This window comes from Anolis sagrei, chromosome 7, assembly GCF_037176765.1.
Source record: "Anolis sagrei isolate rAnoSag1 chromosome 7, rAnoSag1.mat, whole genome shotgun sequence".
Lineage (NCBI taxonomy): Eukaryota > Metazoa > Chordata > Lepidosauria > Squamata > Dactyloidae > Anolis > Anolis sagrei.
Window position 1 is genome coordinate 17,642,521 of NC_090027.1, and position 20,735 is coordinate 17,663,255.

General features: G+C 43.5%; 1 protein-coding gene across 3 annotated transcripts in view; it reads right to left on the reverse strand.

The window, feature by feature from the left end:
- Positions 1–20,735, reverse strand: part of ROBO3 (roundabout guidance receptor 3) — a 385,628-nt gene that overhangs the window by 102,470 nt on the left and 262,423 nt on the right. For all 3 annotated transcript variants that reach the window (XM_067470700.1, XM_067470699.1, XM_067470701.1), the window contains exons 3-4: positions 3,790–3,947; positions 660–780 (exon numbers count right to left, since the gene is read on the reverse strand). In XM_067470700.1, coding sequence (XP_067326801.1) covers positions 660–780; positions 3,790–3,947 — 279 coding nt within the window. The remainder of the gene's footprint in view (positions 1–659; positions 781–3,789; positions 3,948–20,735) is intronic.

The window sequence follows — 20,735 nt, forward strand, 5'->3', positions numbered from 1 at the left end:
GGCCCAAGCCAGTCAAGGTGGTCCCAGTGGTGATTGGCACACTGGGTGCAGTGCTTAAAGACCTTGGCCTGCACTTAAACACAATCGGCGCTGACAAAATTACCAGCTGCCAGCTGCAAAAGGCCACCTTACTGGGATCTGCCTGCATTATTCGCTGATACATCACACAGTCCTAGACATTCGGGTTTCATGTCATATTTGACCCTAATAATTTTTTTGGGTATGTTTGTGAATTAATGTCCAATATTTTTAAATTATTTTACATCCCCACCATAAGTGGGAGTAGGTTCCTATTTCCCTCCCACATTTCCAACATTGATTATTACATTTTTTATAAAATTTTGACAATTGTAGAGGAGTTAAATACTAGTGGTAGAATATTTTATACCAGCTTTCAGTTATATTGATGGCTCTTGTATATCTTAATTCGATCTTCCAGACATACTCCCATTCCTTTAGAAGAACTGAGTGCCCAATGTACCGCAAAAATGGAACTGTAGAGGAGAGTCTACCGAACAAGCCAGTACCTGCTGCATACCAGTACTGCCATATGTTGAGGAGTTCCGAAGGTGGAGGCATTACTATGTGTAACAAGCCTCTTCCAAACTCTCTGTTTCCCCCAACCCATTCTAGCAATCTGGCAAAATCTTGATACATACCAAACACCACGAGTTCTGCAGGCTCACTGTCTCGTTCACCCACCATATTGGTGGCCACACAGATGTACATTCCAGCATCACTCTTCCTTGTGTTGGACATCATCAGCTTCCCACCTCGGATCTAAAGCAAAACATCAAAAGGAAATTCTGCTTAAAGATATCCATGTGGACATGCACCTGGCTCAGACATGTATTTTGCTCAAGATAATGCTCTTGACAATTGCAAGAAGCAGCAGCTGAGGAATGAACTGCTGCAGCAACCTTCAGAAATGCCAAGGGAGAGTCCTCTCTTGAAATATTTTAACTTCATGTGTTTGTATATATTTTCAAGATCCCTGTCAACAAATAAGTTTTCTTAGCTAAGGAAGAGCTGGAGGTGCTTGCCACCACCCTTCTCTGAAATATAGCCTACAGCACTAGTCTGTTGGTAGTCCCTCATCCAAATTTTAACCAGGGCTGACCTTGCTTATATTTTATAGTAAGACTGGATCTGTGACCTTTAAACACCCTGAATTAGAAATGGAATTCTTCACTGATTTCCTTCCTGAAGAAAGTCTTCAAAAACTGCATAATTTTTGATAGATAAAGGTAAAAGTTTTCCTTTGATATTAAGTCCAACTGTGTCCGACTCTGGGGGTTGGTGGTCATCCCCATTTCTAAAATAAAGAGCCGGCACTGTCAGTAGACACCTCCAAGGTCCTGTGGCCAGCATGACTGCATGGAGTGCCGTTACTTTCTCGCTATATTTATTTATCGTGTCATCAGCAACCATACCATTGTATTACAATTCTAACAGAACAAAACAAACACACAGATTAAAAAGAAAAAGAAAAAAAAAACACAGATTTTGCAGACTTGGTAGTTGGTTAAATGTCCTTTGACCAGTATCTGGCCACTTGGAGTGCCTCTGGTGTTGCCGCAAGAAGGTCCTCCATTGTGCATGTAGCAGGGCTCAGGGCTCATTGCAGCAGGTGGTCAGTGGTTTGCTCTTCTCCACACTCGCATGCCAAGGATTCCACCCTGTAGCCCCATTTCTTAAGATTGGCTCTGCATCTTGTGGTGCCAGAGCGCAGTCTGTCCAGCGCCTTCCAAGTCACCCAGTCTTCTGAGTGCCCAGGGGGGAGTCTCTCATCTGGTATCACCCAATGGATTGAGGTGCTGGGTTTGGGCCTGCCACTTTTGAATTCTCGCTTGCTGGGGTGTTCCAGCGAGTGCCTCTGTAGATCTAAGAAAACTATGTCTTGATTTAAGTCGTTGACGTGCTGGCTGATACCCATACAGGGGATGAGCTGGAGATGTCTCTGCCTTGGTCCTTTCACTATTGGCTGCAACTTCCCAGCGGCTGTCAGGTGGTGCAATGCTGGCTAAGCAGTGTAATTTCTCCAGTGGTGTGGGGCGCAGACACCCTGTGATAATGCGGCATGTCTCATTAATGAGACTTTCCCGCTGAAGCAGTACGTATTGATCTACTCACATTTGCATGTTTTCGAACTACTAGGTTGGCAAAAGCTGGGGCTGACAGCAGGAGCTCACACCGCTTCCCAGATTCCAACCTGCAACCTTTTGGTAAACAAGTTTAGCAGCTCAGTGATTTAACCCACTGTGTCACTGAGGGACCACGTGCAATTCAGGCCTTATTCTGTGTAGAATTTGCAAATGTTGTTTTGTGCAGAAAATGCATTTTTTCTGTGGGAATCAATCACATCAGAAATTTATGCAACAATCCAACCCATCCTCCATTCTCACCCCACTTACATATTTGTGTGTTTTTAAAGAAGAGGATGCTAATGAATTTGCTTTTTTGTACAGTGACCAATGCTTCAAATGTGACTTTGTGCTGAAAACAAATCTTTGTACAAGTTGTCTTCTGCACAGAAAATTATTTTTGCTATTATTATTGAGATTTCTATGCAGCCTTTTTTCCAGGACAGACCCAAGGCGGCTCACATCATATTTAAAAACAGCAATATGCATAATTAAAAAACGTAACCAAACAAGTAACAGAGGTTCAACAGTCCCCAAAAACCTTCAACAACAACAACAACAATAATAGTAGGAGTCTATATAAATAAAAATGTAATGTTCGTTTGTGGGATTAACAGAACTCAAAAACCACTGGACGAATTGACACCAAATTTGGCCACAAGACTCCTAACAACCCAATGTCTGTCCTGCACTCAAAAAAATATTATTTTGTCATTTGGAAGTTGTAGTTGCTGGGATTTATAGTTCACCTACAATCAAAGAGCATTCTGAACTCCACCAACGATGAAATTGAACCAGACTTGGCACACACAACTCCCATGACTAAGAGAAAATACTGGAAGGATTTGGTGGGCAGTGTCCTTTGGTTTTGGAGTTGTAGTTCACCTACATCCAGAGAGCACTGTGGACTCAAACAATGATGGATCTGGACCAAACTCTACACGAATACACAATATGCCCAAATGTGAACACTGGTGGAGTTTGGGGAAAATAGAATCTTGACATTTGGGAGTTGTAGTTGCTGGGATTTGTAGTTCACCTGCAATCACAGAGCATTCTGAACCCCACCAACGATAGAATTGGGCCAAACCTCACACACAGAACCCCCATGACCACCAGAGTGGGCCACAGCAACATGTGGCAGGGGACGGCTAGTAGTAGTAATAAAACTTTATTTATAGACACCCTTCTCTCTCCAAGGGGACTTAATGTGGTTTACAAACAAAAAAGGCAAACATTCAGTGCCCATAAGTGAATACAGACACCTCAGAATAAAACAAAATAATACAAAATAATAACCATAAACTTATAACTTATTACTAAACATTAAAAGTTAAAATCAGTCTAAAATTCCCCTTATCTGTAAGGGGATCGATTAGAAATTCGAGTCACTCTCACCCCCATCTCCCTATGCAGCTACACCACTAAGGCCCCATCTACACTGCCATATAAAACCCAGATTATCTGCTTTGAACTGGATTGTAGGAGTCTACACTGCCATATAATCCAGTTCAAAGTAGATAATCTGGATTTTACATGGCAGTATAGATGGGGCCTTCGTGAGAAGCTATTGGATTTCTAATTTGGTCCTGAACATAGACATATTACAGATGCTAAAGAGGCACACAGTTGTCTTTGGCCATACCGTAATGCGTTCATCTTTATCACTGATGCGGACGTTGTTCTTTTTCCAGGAAATGGTGGGCTCCGGATGTCCTCTTGGTGGAATGCACTCCATCACAGCTGGCTCTCCGGCTGCCACGACCACATCACTAGGAGCCTGCCGGAAGTCATCTCTCAAGACTAGAAGAAAGAGAAGGAGTCTGAAGATCTGCTTGAAGGAGCTCAGAAATGCTATAGAAAGGCGAGGATGGCAATCACAGAAAAAACTGCGCTTTTTTTCTAATTTCTAATATTTCTAATTTTCTGCCCAAGGGATGAAAATTAGAAAATATACAACAAATGATCAAAAAACCTATTTCATGGGACTTTTTTTTGGTAAAGCTAATTACTTTCCTACACTTGCAAAAAAAAACTGGACTCACCACAAATAGGAACATGCCTTTCCCTACAATGTACAGTGGGTTTAAATGAGTAATAGAATACTTTAAACTGAATTTATTTATTTATTTATTTATTTGCTATATTTGCATACCGCCCTTCTCAGTCCGCAGGTGACTCAAGGTAGTTTACAGAGGCAACAATTCAATGCCCAACAACACCATTAACATATAATATAAAACCATAACAAGATCAGTAAGACACCACAAAAACATTTAAAACATTTAAAAACATTGTTGTTGTTGTTCATTCGTTCAGTCGTCTCCGACTCTTCGTGACCTCATGGACCAGCCTACGCCAGAGCTCCCTGTCGGCCGTTACCACCCCCAGCTCCCTCAAGGTCAGTCCAGTCACTTCAAGGATGCCATCCATCCATCTTGCCCTTGGTCGGCCCCTCTTCCTTTTGCCTTCCACTTTCCCCAGCATAATTGTCTTCTCTAGGCTTTCCTGTCTCCTCATGATGTGGCCAAAGTACTTCAACTTTGTCTCTAGTATCTTTCCCTCCAGTGAGCAGTCGGGCTTTATTTCCTGGAGGATGGACTGGTTGGATCTTCTCGCAGTCCAAGGCACTCTCAGCACTTTCCTCCAACACCACAGCTCAAAAGCATCGATCTTCCTTCGCTCAGCCTTCCCTAAGGTCCAGCTCTCACATCTGTAGGTGACTACAGGGAATACCATGGCTTTGACTAGGCGGATCTTTGTTGCCAGTCTGATGTCTCTACTCTTCACTATTTTATCGAGACTGGACATTGCTCTCCTCCCAAGAAGTAAGCGTCTTCTGATTAACATATAATATAAAACATTAACATATAATATAAAAACATTAACATATAATATAAAACCATAACAAGATCAATAAGACATAAATCATTTGTGTCTCCTAGTTAAAACTTTGTCCAATCTCATCATCCAGTTGATCCATGTTCCTATGTCTGTTACACTGCATTTTCAAACACTTGCTCAAAAAGCCAAGTTTTGACTTTTTTCCAGAGTGTTAAAAGGGAAGGGGCCAATCCAATGTTTGGTGGGGACGCGGGACTGGGCCTTCTCTGTGGTGGCCCCCCGCCTCTGGAATGCCCTCCCGAAAGATCTCAGGCAGGCCCCTACCTTGGCGGTTTTCAGAAAGAACCTGAAAACCTGGCTGTTCCAACGTGCCTTCTCAGATTAGGAACCCCACTACCAAAGCCCAGAAGCACTTTAGTAGAGTCAAGATCACCCTCACCGCACACTGCACTTATATTTTAATCCCATATCCCTCCGACACTTCAGCACTTTTAATCCTGTACCCTACTCCGGCCGGCTCAGTTTTTAATAATGTCCTGTTGTATTGCTATTGCTGTTGTTTTCTGCTTTAACTGTTTTTATTTGCTTTGTATTGTTGTATTGTGTTGGGCTCCGGCCTGTTGTAAGCCGCATCGAATCCCTTGGGAGATGCTAGCGGGGTACAAATAAAGTTATAATAATAATATATAATAATGTCTTTAAGAAGGGCATTCCATAGCCAAGGGGCCACCACTGAGAAGGCCCTGTCTCTCGTCCCCGCGAAAGATATTTGTAACGCAGGTGGAATCGAGAGAGATATTGACAATTCAAGACAGATATTGACAAGCTGGAATGTGTCCAGAGGAAGGCGACTAAAATGATCAAGGGTCTGGAGAACAAGCCCTATGAGGAGCGGCTTAAGGAGCTGGGCATGTTTAGCCTGAAGAAGAGAAGGCAGAGAGGAGATATGATAGCCATGTATAAATATGTGAGAGGAAGCCACAGGGAGGAGGGAGCAAGCTTGTTTTCTGCTTCCTTGGAGACTAGGACGCGGAACAATGGCTTCAAACTACAAGAGAGGAGATTCCATCTGAACATTAGGAAGAACTTCCTGACTGTGAGAGCCGTTCAGCAGTGGAACTCTCTGCCCCGGAGTGTGGTGGAGGCTCCTTCTTTGGAAGCTTTTAAACAGAGGCTGGATGGCCATCTGTCAGGGGTGATTTGACTACAATATTCCTGCTTTTTTGGCAGGGGGTTGAACTGGATGGCCCATGAGGTCTCTTCCAACTCTTTGATTCTATGATTCTATGAAAGGTACATTCTGACTGTGGGACAACGTTTATCACATTTCTCAATATTGCATAACTTATAAAAATAACACAAGCACCATTCTTGAATAATAATAAATAAAATTAAAATTATTTATATACCACTCCATCTTCCCGAGGGGAGTCAGAGCGGTTCCCAGGTAACATCACAGAACATATAAAGTAAAAACAACACAACAATAAGATTAACAAAACAAAATATAAGCATAAAGAATTGTCGCTATAACACAGATTGAAATTGTGCATTTTTTCTCTGAGACAAGCAGTAACAACCAAAGGGACACCCAGAAGCAATTTTTAAGTACTAAAATATTTAAATTTTAAAATGCATTGATTGTATTTTTTGATTGAGATTACTATCTCATTATCTATCTATACACATACTAAAAGTGAAACTGTGTGTATATGCATGTGAAGGAGATGTCAACTTACGCAGACAGCCTCCTATCTCCACAAACAAGCTTTGGTTCCAAGTGCTGAGAAGCCTCCAAAGGCACTCCTTCCACTGATACTGCTGGTTATATAGTGAACACCGTGAACATGCAGCCCAATCCCTGCCAATGTCTTCCCCAAACACCAACCACCCAAGGAATGCTTTAATTCAGGGATCATTTCATTCTAGAAGTTCTGTTTCTTCTCCAGAATTGACATCCCAGGGTTCCTTTCTCTCTCCAAATTTGTATGACCCTGCCCAGTGCCTCTCACTTAACCCTTTCCTATTCATTCCTATTGCACATAGCAAAAAGGAATTGAGAAGCAACTGAACACGAGGTTTGGGAAAAGCAACTGAACACGAGGTTTGGGAAAAGCAACTGAACACGAGGTTTGGGAAAAATTCACCATGATTTAGAGGAATTGTAGTTCGCTTACATCCAGACAGCAATGTGAATCCATCCAATGATCAATCTGGACCAACCTTGGCACACAGACCCAACATGGGCAACGGTGAATACTGGCTGGGTTTGGGTTTGCCCTGGGAATCTGGGAGTTGTAGTTCAGCCTTGTCCAGAGAACACTGAACCCAGCCGACAATGGATCTGGACAAAATTTGGCACACAGACCCAACATGCCAACTGTGCATGCTAGCAGGGGTTGGGCGTGATTGCCCTGGGAGTCTGAAAGTTGTACTTCACCCTTATCCAGAGAACACTGAACCCAGCCAACGACGGGTCTGGACCAAACTTGGAACAGAACCAACATGCAAATACTGGCAGGGTTTGGGAGTGATTGCCCTTGGAATCTGGGAGTTGTAATTCACCCTTATCAGAGAGCACTGAACCGGGCTGATATTGGAGCCAGACAAAACTTGGCACACAGACTCAACATGGCCAACTTTGAATAATGGCAAGGCTTGGGAAGAATTGACCCACAATTCTGTGAATTGTAGTTCACCCACATCCTTATGTCTTTTCTTATGGGAGCATTCATAAAAAAGAAAAGGAAAGACTTGCTTTTTTCTAATAAATATTGTTATACATTACCTAACTGCTATCACCAAACTTTGAAAAACAAACAATGCCTTTCTCAAATAACTCGGGCACCGCCGGGTCCCCAAGCTAGTCATTAATAAATCTAAAAGAAAACCAGAAAACTAAGATCTCTACTCCTTTGAGTTGCTAATGGCACTCCATACTTAGGTCAGCAACCAAGACAAGATTTTATGTCTTATTTCTAACAACTGACCCACTGCTTTCCACAGAGGACACATCATTAGTATTAAATAATTCTTTTCCTCTACCAAATCTTGCCTCAAATTTAAGGGCAGCAGGAACTAGCAGCTCCCACGCAGGAATCGGCACCCAGTCTTGCCAGCGGCTCCCTCTGCTATCCGGTGTATGCCCCACGGGAGCCAGCCTTGCCATATGGTCTGGAGGGATGCACTGCGACTCCCAAGCCATGTGCCTCACCTTTGCCAAGTGAAGCCTGCCAACTACCCATGCCAGCATTCTCTCCTTGGACACTGTTTTAAAATGCACACAAGCTGTGGTAATGTTGACAGAGCCCAGACCAATCGCATCCTTCTTCAGCGCAGAGCTGCAACCCAGAACTAGTGAACAGGTGGCGTGTGGGTTTGATAGAAGAGTTCTAGACAGAGCTTGGAAAAGTGTGCATGTGTGGCGAGAGGAAGGAAAGAATGACTTCAAGCGTAGCTCCTAATTGCCAAGTTACCTGGAGATTCTGGGATATTAAATCTAAAAAAAATGTCACTTTTGCAAGTTTTAGATCTAGACCTATGCTGGTACGTCTGTACCAGGAGCTCCAACTTTATTTTCTTCCTATTAAGTGTTTGCATGCAGGGATTCCGCAAAAAGGTGGCTTCCTTTGGTTTGCAGTCATAGGGCAAGCCACTTGTCTATCATTGTTAAGTTTGGATCCGCCCCTTCTCCCAGGGAGATGGGAAGGGAAGAGGGAGCCATTTTTAGTTAGTCTTAGTGAGGAAAGCTACGTTAGAGGACGCGGACAAGTTTCACCTGCACAAAAGCTTCATTTCTTAAGACCATCCAGGGAAACTGAAGTCCAGGAAATTCCAGGGACATTCTGGAGGGAAAACAGCTTTACAGACCCAGAGAACTCCAGCTGGAGAATCTGCAAGCCTTTACTGGTAGGTCTACTCGGGGCTCAAGATGCAGTTTGAATCCGGTAGAAGGACCCACATCAGTAAGGATTAGATTATAATCAACCTGGAAGAGGTTAAAAAATGGTTTTCCTCTAAAGTAAAGGAACAGTTAATGAAGACAGTTGCCTGTCCCTCGTGGACAAGATCCGCCCCTTCTCCCAAGGAGATGGGAAGGGAAGAGGAGCCATTTTTAGTTAGTCTTAGTGAAGAAAGCTAAGTTAGAGGACGTGGACAAGCTTCACCTGCACAAAAGCTTCATTTCTTAAGACCATCCAGGGAAACTGAAGTCCAGGAAATTCCAGGGACATTCTGGAGGGAAAACAGCTTTACAGACCCAGAGAACTCCAGCTGGAGAATCTTCAAGCCTTTACTGGTAGGTCTACTCAGGGCTCAAGACGCAGTTTGAACCCGGTAGAAGGACCCACATCAATAAGGATTAGATTATAATCTGCCTGGAAGAGGTTAAAAAATGGTTTTCCTCTAAAGTAAAGGAACAGTTAATGAAGACAGTTGCCTGTCCCTCGTGGACAAGATTAAGGAAGCCACCAGTTAATTCAAAGCTTTGAAGCATTTGTTTGACCCATTGAAGATTTGAGAAATATCTGTTGGATTTGTTCAATAATAAAGGACTTTGTTACATCATTAAAGACTATCTCTACAGAAAAATCCTTAAAGGCCTCTTTCGAGGCGCCCCTGGCTTCCCGCTGGGCATAAGGTGCACGTCCTAAGTCAATTATTACAGGCCCAGCGCGTGACAGAACAAGATCACATAAGTAGCTATGGAAAGGGACATAACTACAGCAGAAGAGCATACCCTTAAATGCAGGGGATTCCAGATCAGTACTTGGTCAGAGAACTGCATGGTATGAAATACTGAAGAAACAATACTAATCAGCAATGACAGTAATGAATTAATTTGACCAAAGGTCTGCCTTGATAAGATGCAGCTTCCTATGTGTCCAATCTGAACACCGCAATTTAAAGAAGATGTTGACAATCTGGAATGTGTCCAGAAGTGGGCAACTAAAATGATCAAGGGTCTGGAGAACAAGCCCTATGAGGAGCGGCTTAAAGAGCTGATCATGTCTAGCCTGCAGAAGAGAAGGCTGAGAGGAGGCATGATGAGGGTCAGATATAAATATGTGATGGGAAGTCACAGGAAGGAGGGAACAAGCTTGTTTTGGAGATCATATCTAGCTTGCAGAAGAGAAGGCTGAGAGGAGACATGATGAAGGCCACATGAAATATGTGATGGGAAGTCATAGGGAGGAGGGAGCAAGCTGGTTTTCTGCTGCCCTGGAGAGTAGGACGTGGAACAATGGCTTCTAACAACAGGAAAGGAGATTCCACCTGAACATTAGGAAGAACTTCCTAACTGTGATAGCTGTTCAGCAGTGGGACTCTCTACCCTGGAGTGTGGTGGAGGCTCCTTCATTGCAGGCTTTTAAACAGAGGCTGGATGGTCATCTGTCAGGGGTGTTTGAATGTGATTTTCCTATTTCTTGGCAGGGGGTTGGACTTGATGGCCCACAAGGTCTCTTCCAATTCGATGATCCTATGTTCTCTATGTGGATGTACAATCTACTTTTGACATTGCTTTATAGAATATTTAAGTATTGAAGGTGATGACTGCCAGACAAACACTGGTGAACAGTACTAGGTCCAGGTGAGGTTGTGATTCATTTGCCAGGTAAGCACAGGATTCTATGTTGAAGCTCATAGGGATGCCATTAAATGAGAGAACCACACAAAACTACTCAGAAGGAATGAACCGAAGAACGACTTCTATTTAGTGTTTCATACAGTCTGGCTAGAGTTATAATATTGTCAACAAAGGTTTTTTCATTCTCTCCTTGAAGATGTCCAACAACAGAGACTGCATGAATTTTAGGTATGTTCCTAAAATTCAGTTTTGTAAACTGGCTACTGCTGGAGGGTGAGTAATAGGATGTGGATTTTAAAATAATAATAATAATAATAATAATAATAATAATAATAATAATAATAGATTCTGGCAGCCCAAGAACAAGGCACTAGAACAGTGTTTCTCAACCTGGGGGCCGGGACCCCTGTGCGGGTCGCGAGGGGGTGTCAGAGGGGTCGCCAAAGACCATCAGAAAACATAGTATTTTCTGTTGGTCATGGGTTCTGTGTTGGAAGTTTGGTCCAATTCTATCGTTGGTGGGGTTCAGAATGTTATTTCATTGTAAGTGAACTATAAATCCCAACAACTACAACTCCCAAATGTTAAGGTCTATTTTTCTCAAATGCCTCCAGTGTTCACATTTCAGCATATCGAGTATTCATGCCAAGTTTGGTCCAGATCCATCATTGTTTGAGTCCACAGAGCTTTCTGGATGTAGGTGAACTACAACTCCAAAATTCAAGGTCAATGTCCACCAGATCCTCCCAGTATTTTCTCTTGGTCAAGGGAGTTCTGTGTGCCAAGTTTGGTTCAGTTTCATCATTGGTGGTGTTTAGAATGCTCTTTGATTGTAGGTGAACTATAAATCCCAGCAACTACAACTTCCAAAAAACAAAATCAACCTTCCTCCCCCAACTCCACCAGTATTCAAATTTGGCCGTGTTGGGTATCTGAAAATACATCCTGCATATCAGATATTTACATTATGATTCATAACAGTTACGAAGTAGCAATGAAAATGTTATGGTTGGGGGTCACCACAACGTGAGGAACTGTACTAAGGGGTCGCGGCATTAGGAAGGTTGAGAACCACTGCACTAGAACAAATGCCATCAAAGCCAGAATTGAAAAGTCGATGACAAATCCCAAATGTAGACTCTGCAAGGAAGCAGATGAAACAATAGAGCACATCCTCAGCTGCTACAAGAAGATCGCACAGACAGACTACAAGCACAGGCACAACACCATTGCTCAGATGATTCATTGGAATTTGTACCACAAATACCATCTGCCTGCAACAAAGAGCTGGTGGGATCACAAGCTGGAAAAAGTTACAGAAAATGAGCACGTCAAACTCCTCTGAGACTTCCGGATTCAGACAGATAGAGTTTTGGAGCACAACACTCCTGACCTCACAATCATGTTAAAAAACAAAGTATGGATCGTCAATGTTGCAATCCCAGGTGACAGCAAGACTGAAGAGAAACAACTGGAAAAGCTGACACGGTATGAGGATTTAAAGATCGAACTGCAAAGACTGTGGCACAAGCTAGTCAAGGTGGTCCCAGTGGTGATTGGCACACTGGGTGCAGTGTCTAAAGACCTTGACATGCACTTAAACACAATTGGCGCTGACAAAATTACCATTTGCCAGCTGCAGAAGGCCACCTTACTGGGATCTGCACACATTATTCGCTGATACATCACACAGTCCTAGACACTTGGGAAGTGTCCGATGTGTGATCCAATTCAACATCCAGCAGAGTGTCTGCTGTGGACTCATCTAGTTGTGTTTCTAATAATAATAATAATAATAATAGTAATAATTTAGACTGTGCAAGGAAGCAGATAAAACAATAGATCACATCCTTAGTTGCTGCAAGAAGATCGTGCGGACAGCCTACAAGCAGAGGCATAACAGGAGGAAAAGAGGAAAAGCTAACTGAAGAACTGAGAGCAGTACCCTCCACTTCACGTAGCTGTACACAGCTTATCAGAGTTTCAATAAATTTAGGAAGTGAAAAAGGAGGAAAAAGCAGGTCACTGAAAGACAACAACAACAACAACAACAACAACAACAACAGATCATATCCTCTGCTGCTGCAAGAAGATTGCGCAGACAGGCTACAAGCAGAGGCATAACACAGTTGCTCAGATGATTCATTGGAACTTGTGCCACAAATACCATCTGCCTGCGACAAAGAACTGGTGAGATCACAAGCCGGAAAAAGTTACCAGCCAGTAGAGTGTCTGCTGTGTCAATTTGTGTTTATAATAATAATAATAATAATAATAATAATAATAATAATAATAATAATAATAATAATAGCAGCATCAGTAGCAGCAGCAACTAGCACTACTGAAGAGTGCCAGGTTCTCATAGAAATCACCCCCAAACCTGTGGCTGAGGAAGACAGACACTTGCAAACATAATCCTTCAAACGCCTGCTGCCTTCCTACTGGGTCTAGCCCTTGCCTGCAGGAGTCCCTCTGAATTATTAAGGACCCCCTAACTCACCCCTCTTAGGCGGCCTCCTGTATTTACTGCTTCACAAAGTAATTATCCTTCCTCTAAGTTGCTCCCTCATCAGCCACTGTGCACCAAAATAATTCAGCATTTTATTACCATTACAGAGAAATGTCAGCCCTTTATGGTACAACTGCCTGTCAGGAGTATTTTACTGCATCAAGGAAACTTCCCTGGCTTGTAAATACACACCTAAGCAGTTGCTGCCGGCCAAAACAGCATCAGCAACAACAACAATTCATTTCGTTAAGACTTTACGATCCCAGTGAGTTTGTCTTATTCGCTGGACATCTGAAATGGCAAACATTGCTGAGGCACTGAGGAAGTGGTCTCTTTGGAAGCAGGGAAGTGGAGGACGTTGGGGTGGGAGGGATGGGATGGGACTTTTTGTGCCAGGCTAGCTTTTAAAAAAAATGTTTCAGAAGCAACCTGAGAAACTGCAAGTCACTTCTGGTGTGAGAGAATTGGCCATCTGCAGGGACATTGACTAGAGGGTGCCTGGATGTGTCACCATCCTGTGGGAGGCTTCTCTAATGTCCCCGCATGGGAAGCTGGAGCTGACAGGCGGGAGCTCACACTGACTCATGGTTTCAAACCGCCAACCTTCGGGTCAGCAGTTCAGCTGGCTTCATGGGTTAAACCCATTGTGCCAGAAGGGACAGATAACTTCATCTATGCTGATGATCATGCCATTACTGCTCAAGCAAGGAGCTTTGAGATGGTTGAACAGAAGCTCTCCGAAGCTCTAGGTGCTCTAACTGCCTATTACAGGGAAAACCAGCTGATCCCTAACCCATCTAAAACACAGACATGTGCCTTTCACCTTAAGAACAGACAAGCATCCCGAGCTCTGAGGATTACCTGGGAAGGAATCCCACTGGAGCACTGCAGCGCACCCAAATACCTGGGAGTCACCCTGGACCGTGCTCTGACCTACAAGAAGCACTGCTTGAACATCAAGCAAAAAGTCGGTGCTAGAAACAATATCATGCAAAAGCTGACTGGCACAACCTTCAGGTCAACAGTTCAGTCGGCACAAGGGTTTAACCCACTGCACCACCATGGCTCCTTTCAATGTCATGGATGATGGTAACTGTCGTCAAACAATAGGAGGACGGTCCATTCCCTATGCTATCATGAACATACCTTATTTCGCCTTATTCAAGAAGTTAAAGAAGACTACCAAGGACTGCCAGAAAAGGTTGAGAAATTCTGGAGAGCCTTTGCAAGTCAACGTCAATAATACTGAACTAGAGGGCCAATGATTTATAAGGCAGCTTTCTGTGCTCCTAGGTTTCCCATCCTGAATCCTGCACAAAGCGACCTTTGCTTCATTCCAAGTTTATTCCCTAAAGAAAGAGAAGCAGAGGCGCCAGAATCTTGATAGCTTTCTGAGTTTAGCTCACTCTTCAAACACTTTAGTAAAAAAAAAAAAAAAAAAGAGTGTGTGTGAGTGCTTACTAGGCATTAACAGTATGTCAATAAGCCATTTAACTTCAAGCCGAGTAATACACCATAAATATTCATACCTAAGAGTAATATACTGAAATAATCTTGCTGGTAATGAGCAATAAAATGCAGATATATTGGTTATTAAATATTTATGTCCACAGCCTGAGAGTGTTCCCGAGATAGCCGCCTTTAGAGAGAACTGGGTGCAGCAATGCAGAAAAACAGAAAGTAGATTTCTTGTGCTGTTGGCTAGCCAGCAAAACACGGGTTACTTTCGTACAGAGACCTCTGGCAACAACCCTGGTGTGAGGGACCCAATCTAGTGAAGCTTAAAAGACCCTCAGGCTTCTATCGCTAGTGTCATCTTTAGCACCAAGAAGGACATGAAGCTGGGATTCAAGAAGTAACCCCTATAAGACACATGTCCTGGAACATTGCCTGGTACATTTCCGAATCGGATTTAGGCTAGGGTTGCTGAAACCATGATTACTGAAGAATATTCAAAGAAGATGAAGACCTCTAGGACAGTATTTCTCAACCTTCCAAAAAAAATTTTTTGGTCGTGTCAGGAGCAAGTCGCTTCTGGTGTGAGAGAATAGGCCGTCTGCAAGGACGCTGCCCAAGGGACATCTGGATGAGTTGATGTTTTTATCATCCTTGTGGGAGGCTTCTCTCATGTCCCCGCATGAGGTGCTGGAGCTGATAGAGGGAGCTCATCCGCCTCTCCCCGGATTCGAACCTGCGATCTGTCGGTCTTCAGTCCTGCCGGCACAGGGGTTTAACCCACTGCGCCACCGGGGGCTCCACAACCTTCCTAATGCCGTGATCCCTTAATACAGTTCCTCATATTGTGGTGACCCCAACCATAAAATTATTTTTCTTGCTACTTCATAACTGTAATTTTGCTACTGTTATGAATCCTTATGTAATTCTCTGATATGCACGACACATTTTCATTCACTGGACCAAATTTGGCACAAAACCCAATAAGCCCAAATTTGAATACTAGTGAGGTCGGGGGATTGATTTTGTCAATTGGGAGTTGTAGTTGCTGGGATTTATAGTTCACCTACAATCAAAGATCAGTCTAAACTCCAACAATGATGGAATTGAACCAAACTTTGCACACAAAACTCCCAAGACCAACAAAAAATATTGGAAGGGTTTCGTGGACATTGATCTTGAGATTAGGATTTGTAGTTCATGTACATCCAGAGAGCACTGTGGACTCAAACAATGATGGACCTGGACCAAACTTGACACAGATACTCAATATGCCCAAAGTGAACACTGGTGGAGTTTGGGTAAACAGACCTTGACATTAGGAAGTTGTAGTTGCAGGAATTTATAGTTCACCTACAAACAAAGAGCATTCTGATGGAATTGAACCAAACTTGACACACAGAATTCCCATGACCAACAGAAAATATTGGAAGGGTTTAGTGGGCATTGACCTTCACTTTTGGAATTGTAGTTCACCTACATCCAGAGAGCACTGTGGACTCAAACAATGATGGATGTGGCTCAAACCTGGAACAGATACTCAATATGATCAAATATGAACACTGGTAAAGTTTGGGGAAAATAGATCTTGACATTTGGGAGTTGTTATTGCTGCGATTTATAGTTCACCTACAATGGAAGAGCATTCTGAACTCCAACAGTGATGGAATTGAACCAAACTTGGCACACTGAACTTCCATGACCAACAGAAAATACTGGAAGGGTTTGGTGGGCATTGACCTTGAGTTTTGGAGTTGTAGTTCATCTACATCCAGACAGCCTCAAACAATGATGGATCTGGACCAAACTTGGCACAAATACTCAATATGCCCAAATGTCAACACTGGTGGAGTTTGGGAAAAATAGACCTTGACATTTGGGAGTTGTCATTGCTAGGATTTATAGTTCACCTACAATCAAAGAGTATTCTGAACCCTACCGATGATAGAATTGGACCAAACTTTTCACACCGAACCCCCATGCCTTTAATGGAGTTGCTGGTGTGAGCCCCCCTCCAGCCTTGCTTGCTCTCCCTCACATGCACATGCACACATGTGCACCACACTGCCATGTGCTGAACATGCTTGCTCTCCCCTTCCCGCTTGGATTCTCAGAAATGGTCCTCTCCTTGGCTGAGAGGCCGGCCAATCACAGCGAAAGAGGGCTTTCGGTGGGAGGATTCACCACCTGTTTCCAAAAAAAGGAAGAGAAGGACAGGTGGAGAGATCTTCAGACTTCTCTGCCAAAGGGGTTCCTAAGACCATATATGTTTTCTGATGGTCTTTGGCATCCAATTGCTGCCAAAATGTAAGCCGTCCTGAGTCCCCCTTTGGGGGTAGAGAAGAGACAGGATATAAATACCAGAAATAAATAAATAAATAATAAAAACCCCTCTGAAACCCGCTCACGTCCCCCCCACCCCAAGTTGAGAAACATTGCTCTAGGACAGTGGTTCTCAACCTTCCGAATGCCGTGACCCCTTAATACAGTCCCTCATGTTGTGGTGACCCCCAACCATAATATTGTTTTCATTGCTACTTCATAACAGTCATTTTACTACTGTTATAATTCATAATGTAAATATCTGATATGCAGGATGCATTTTTATTCACTGGACCAAACTGGGCACAAACACCCAAATGTGAATGCTAGTGGGGTTGGGGGAGGATTGATTTTGTAATTTGGGAGTTGTAGTTGCTGGGATTTATAGTTCATTTATAATCAAAGAGCATTCTGAACTCCACCAGCGATGGATTTAAACCAAACTTGGCTCCCATGATTTGGCACACAGGACTCCCATGACCAACAGAAAACAGTAAAAGGGTTTGGTCGGTATTGACCTTGAGTTTGGGAGTTGTAGTTCACCTATATCCAGGGAGCACTGTGGACTCATGCAATGGCAGATCCGGACCAAACTTGGCATGAATACTCAATATATCCAAATGTGAACACTGGTGGAGTCTGGGGCAAATAGAGCTTGGCATTTGTGAGTTGTAGTTGCTGGGATTTATAGTTCAATACAATCAAAGAACATTCTGAACTCCACCAATGATAGAATTGGCTCAAACTTCCCACATGGAATCCCCATGACCATCAGAAAATACTGTGTTTTCTTCTGGTCTTTGGCGACCCCTCTGACACCCCCTCATGACCCCCTCAGGGGTCCCGACCCCCAGGTTGAGAAACACTGCTCTAGGAGAAGAACAGCAGATCTAATTCAATTTTATTTAGATAAAAAAGATGGCAGTGCAGCAACTTAAGAGTGTAGCTCTCCTAGATATAAAAGTGGAGATATGTCTCCAGCAATAACCACTCCTGCTCAAATTCAAGGTGTGTGTGTCTTGTTTTAGAAGAGAATTGCACTCCTGGAAGCCATGGGAAGAGCAATTACCATGTAAAACAGCGTGCATTCTCCCCAAGCACTCTACTTGAAAGCGAGAATGTATTTAAAAGAAAGAAGTAGAAGCATTTATTGAAAGCAGAGACTCTACTACACTCCCACATTTCAATAAGGTACAGTATTGTTGTTCATCTCAGAGTTTTTGCCTGTAAACAGAAAATTCCTGTTCCTTTCATAGTGCTATGCAGAGTAATGAATGAAATGGTCACGATGATGAATTCTGGACTCAATATGCATTTCTCCACTTGACTGTTACACATCGAGAGTTCGGGGATACCAATCACCTCATCAAAATCCAAGATTTTCTATCTCTTTTCTAGGTTGCTTTGTCAGGCCTTCTCGTATATGGTTGCGGAGCCAAATTTGCTCATTTCTAGCCCTTGTCCTGCACCAGTCACTCATAAAAACAATTGATGTTCAAGTGACAGGCAGTTGAAAAACCCTTTTCCCAGAACAGATTACTGATGTGAAACACAGGTTATTAATCAGATGTCGTCTATTTTGGTCTTACAGTTTTATCACTCCTCTTCTCCCTGCATACTGGGACATTGTAAAAAAAAAAGTATTTATAGGACCACATTAAGTCTACAGTGTTTCTTCAGCAAAGCTGGCTTAGTGAGGAAGTGCTGTCCAGAGTTTGCAATGGTTGGGGAATGGGATATATGAGGTTTACTTGATTCTTCTGTAGGGCCCCTCTAAATCAGTCTTGCCCAATTTATTGTCTTCCAGACTTTTTGGGTTTGTTGGGTTTCACCCCTGGATGGCACACGTCTTTGTGTCATCAAGTTTCTAGTCCTATATGAGTAGCTAGACTATTTTTATTTGCTATACTTGTATACCGCTGCTTCTCAGCCTAGCCGGCGACTCAGCGCGGTTTACAACAAAATATAACAATCGGCAATATACAGTTTAAAAGCATAAAAACATAATACACAATACATATATCACAAACAATCCAATTCAACTCCTAACTAAAATCGTGATCCAGTTTCGTCGTCCATATTGCCAGTCCTTTAATCATTACATTCCTTGCACTGAGTTAACCGAATGCCTGCTCGAACATCCAGGTTTTTAGTCTTCTTCGGAATACCATCAATGAGGGGGCTGATCTTACCTCCATGGGAAGGGCGTTCCATAGCCGCGGGGCCACCACAGAAAAGGCCCTGTCTCTCATCCCCGCCAGCCGCACCTGTGAAGCAGGCGGGATAGAGAGCAGGGCCTCCCCAGAAGATCTTAGGGTCCTGGCGGGCTGATAGGCCGAGATACGTTCGGATAGGTAAGTTGGGCCAGAACCGTTTAGGGCTTTAAAGGCCAACACCAGCACTTTGAATTGAGCTCGGTAGCAGATCGGCAGCCAGTGGAGCTGGTGCAGCAGAGGAGTTGTATGCTCCCTGCGCTCCGCTCCTGTTAGTATCATGGCTGCCGAGCGTTGGACTAATTGGAGCTTCCGGGCCGTCTTCAAAGGCAACCCCACGTAGAGACTAGACTAGACAGGGCTAAACTCAGAAATACTTTCCTCACATTCCTACGCATGTTTCCCAAAGGACTTTGTCTTTGTATTGTTGGGTTACGCCCCTGGATGGAACACGTCTTTGTGTCATCAAGTTTCTAGTCCTCTACGAGTAGCTAGACTAGAGACAGGGCTAAACTCAGGGATACTTTTCCCCACATTCCTACGCATGTTTCCCAAAGAGCTTTGTCTTTGTATTGTTGGGCTTCATCCTTGGATGGCACAAGTCTTTGTGTTATCAAGTTTCTAGTCCTCTATGAGTAACTAGACTAGAGACAGGGTTAAACGCAGGGATACTTTCCCCAAATTCCTACACATGTTTCACAAGGGGCTTTGTCTTTGTATTGTTGGGTTTCACACCTGGATGGCACATGCCTTTGTGTCATCGAGTTTCTAGTCCTCAGTGAGTAGCTAGCCCTTGTCCTGCACCAGGCCTAAGCTCAGGTCTAAGCTCAGGGATACCTTTCCCCACATCCCTACACATGTTTCCCAAAGACTCTGCAGATAGGTGGCTTCTTTTGGTTGCAGTTATAGGGCAAGCCCCATGTCCATCATCGTTGAGTTTGGTCCCGCCCCTTGCTCAGGGCAATTGGGAAGGGAAAGGGGCCATTTTTCAGTTAGTCTCAGCTAGGAAGTCAATGTACAGGATGTGTACAGACTTTCTCCTGTACAAAGGCTTCAACCCTTAAGACTTCCCGGGGGAGAACAGTCTTAAGAGCACCTAAAGATTCCCAAAGGTTCCAGGGAAACAGCCTTACAGCCCTGAGGAATTTCGGAGGGAATAACAGCTTTAAACATCAAGATCTCCAGCTAAGTGACTACAGGCCTACTGGTACGTCCACTCGGTTTTGAGACGCAGTTCAGCCCGGTAGTGGATCCACATCAGTCCGGTCTAGGTTCACAGTTAGCCTGGGAGGAGCTAGAAAGGGATTTTCCTTGGAAGTAAAGCAAAGAAGCAGTTAGAAGCCACCAGTTGTTTGAAGCCTGGAAGCATTTGTTTAATCTTTGAAGACAAAAGAAGTTTCTGTTTAATTGTTCATCAATAAAAGACTTTGTTGTATTTAAGCTCAAGCCTTCTAAAGACTGTTTAATGGAGAAAAATTCTCTAAGGGCTTCTCTTCGGGGGGCCTGGCTTCCCGTTGGGCTAAAGTTGCACGTCCTGTTTTAAAAGCACTTCGTTTCAAGCCCAGTGGAGACAGAACAATACTCAATATTCCCAAATGTGAACACTGGTGGTGTCTGGGGAAAATAGACCTTGACATTTTGGAGTTGTAGTTACTGGGATT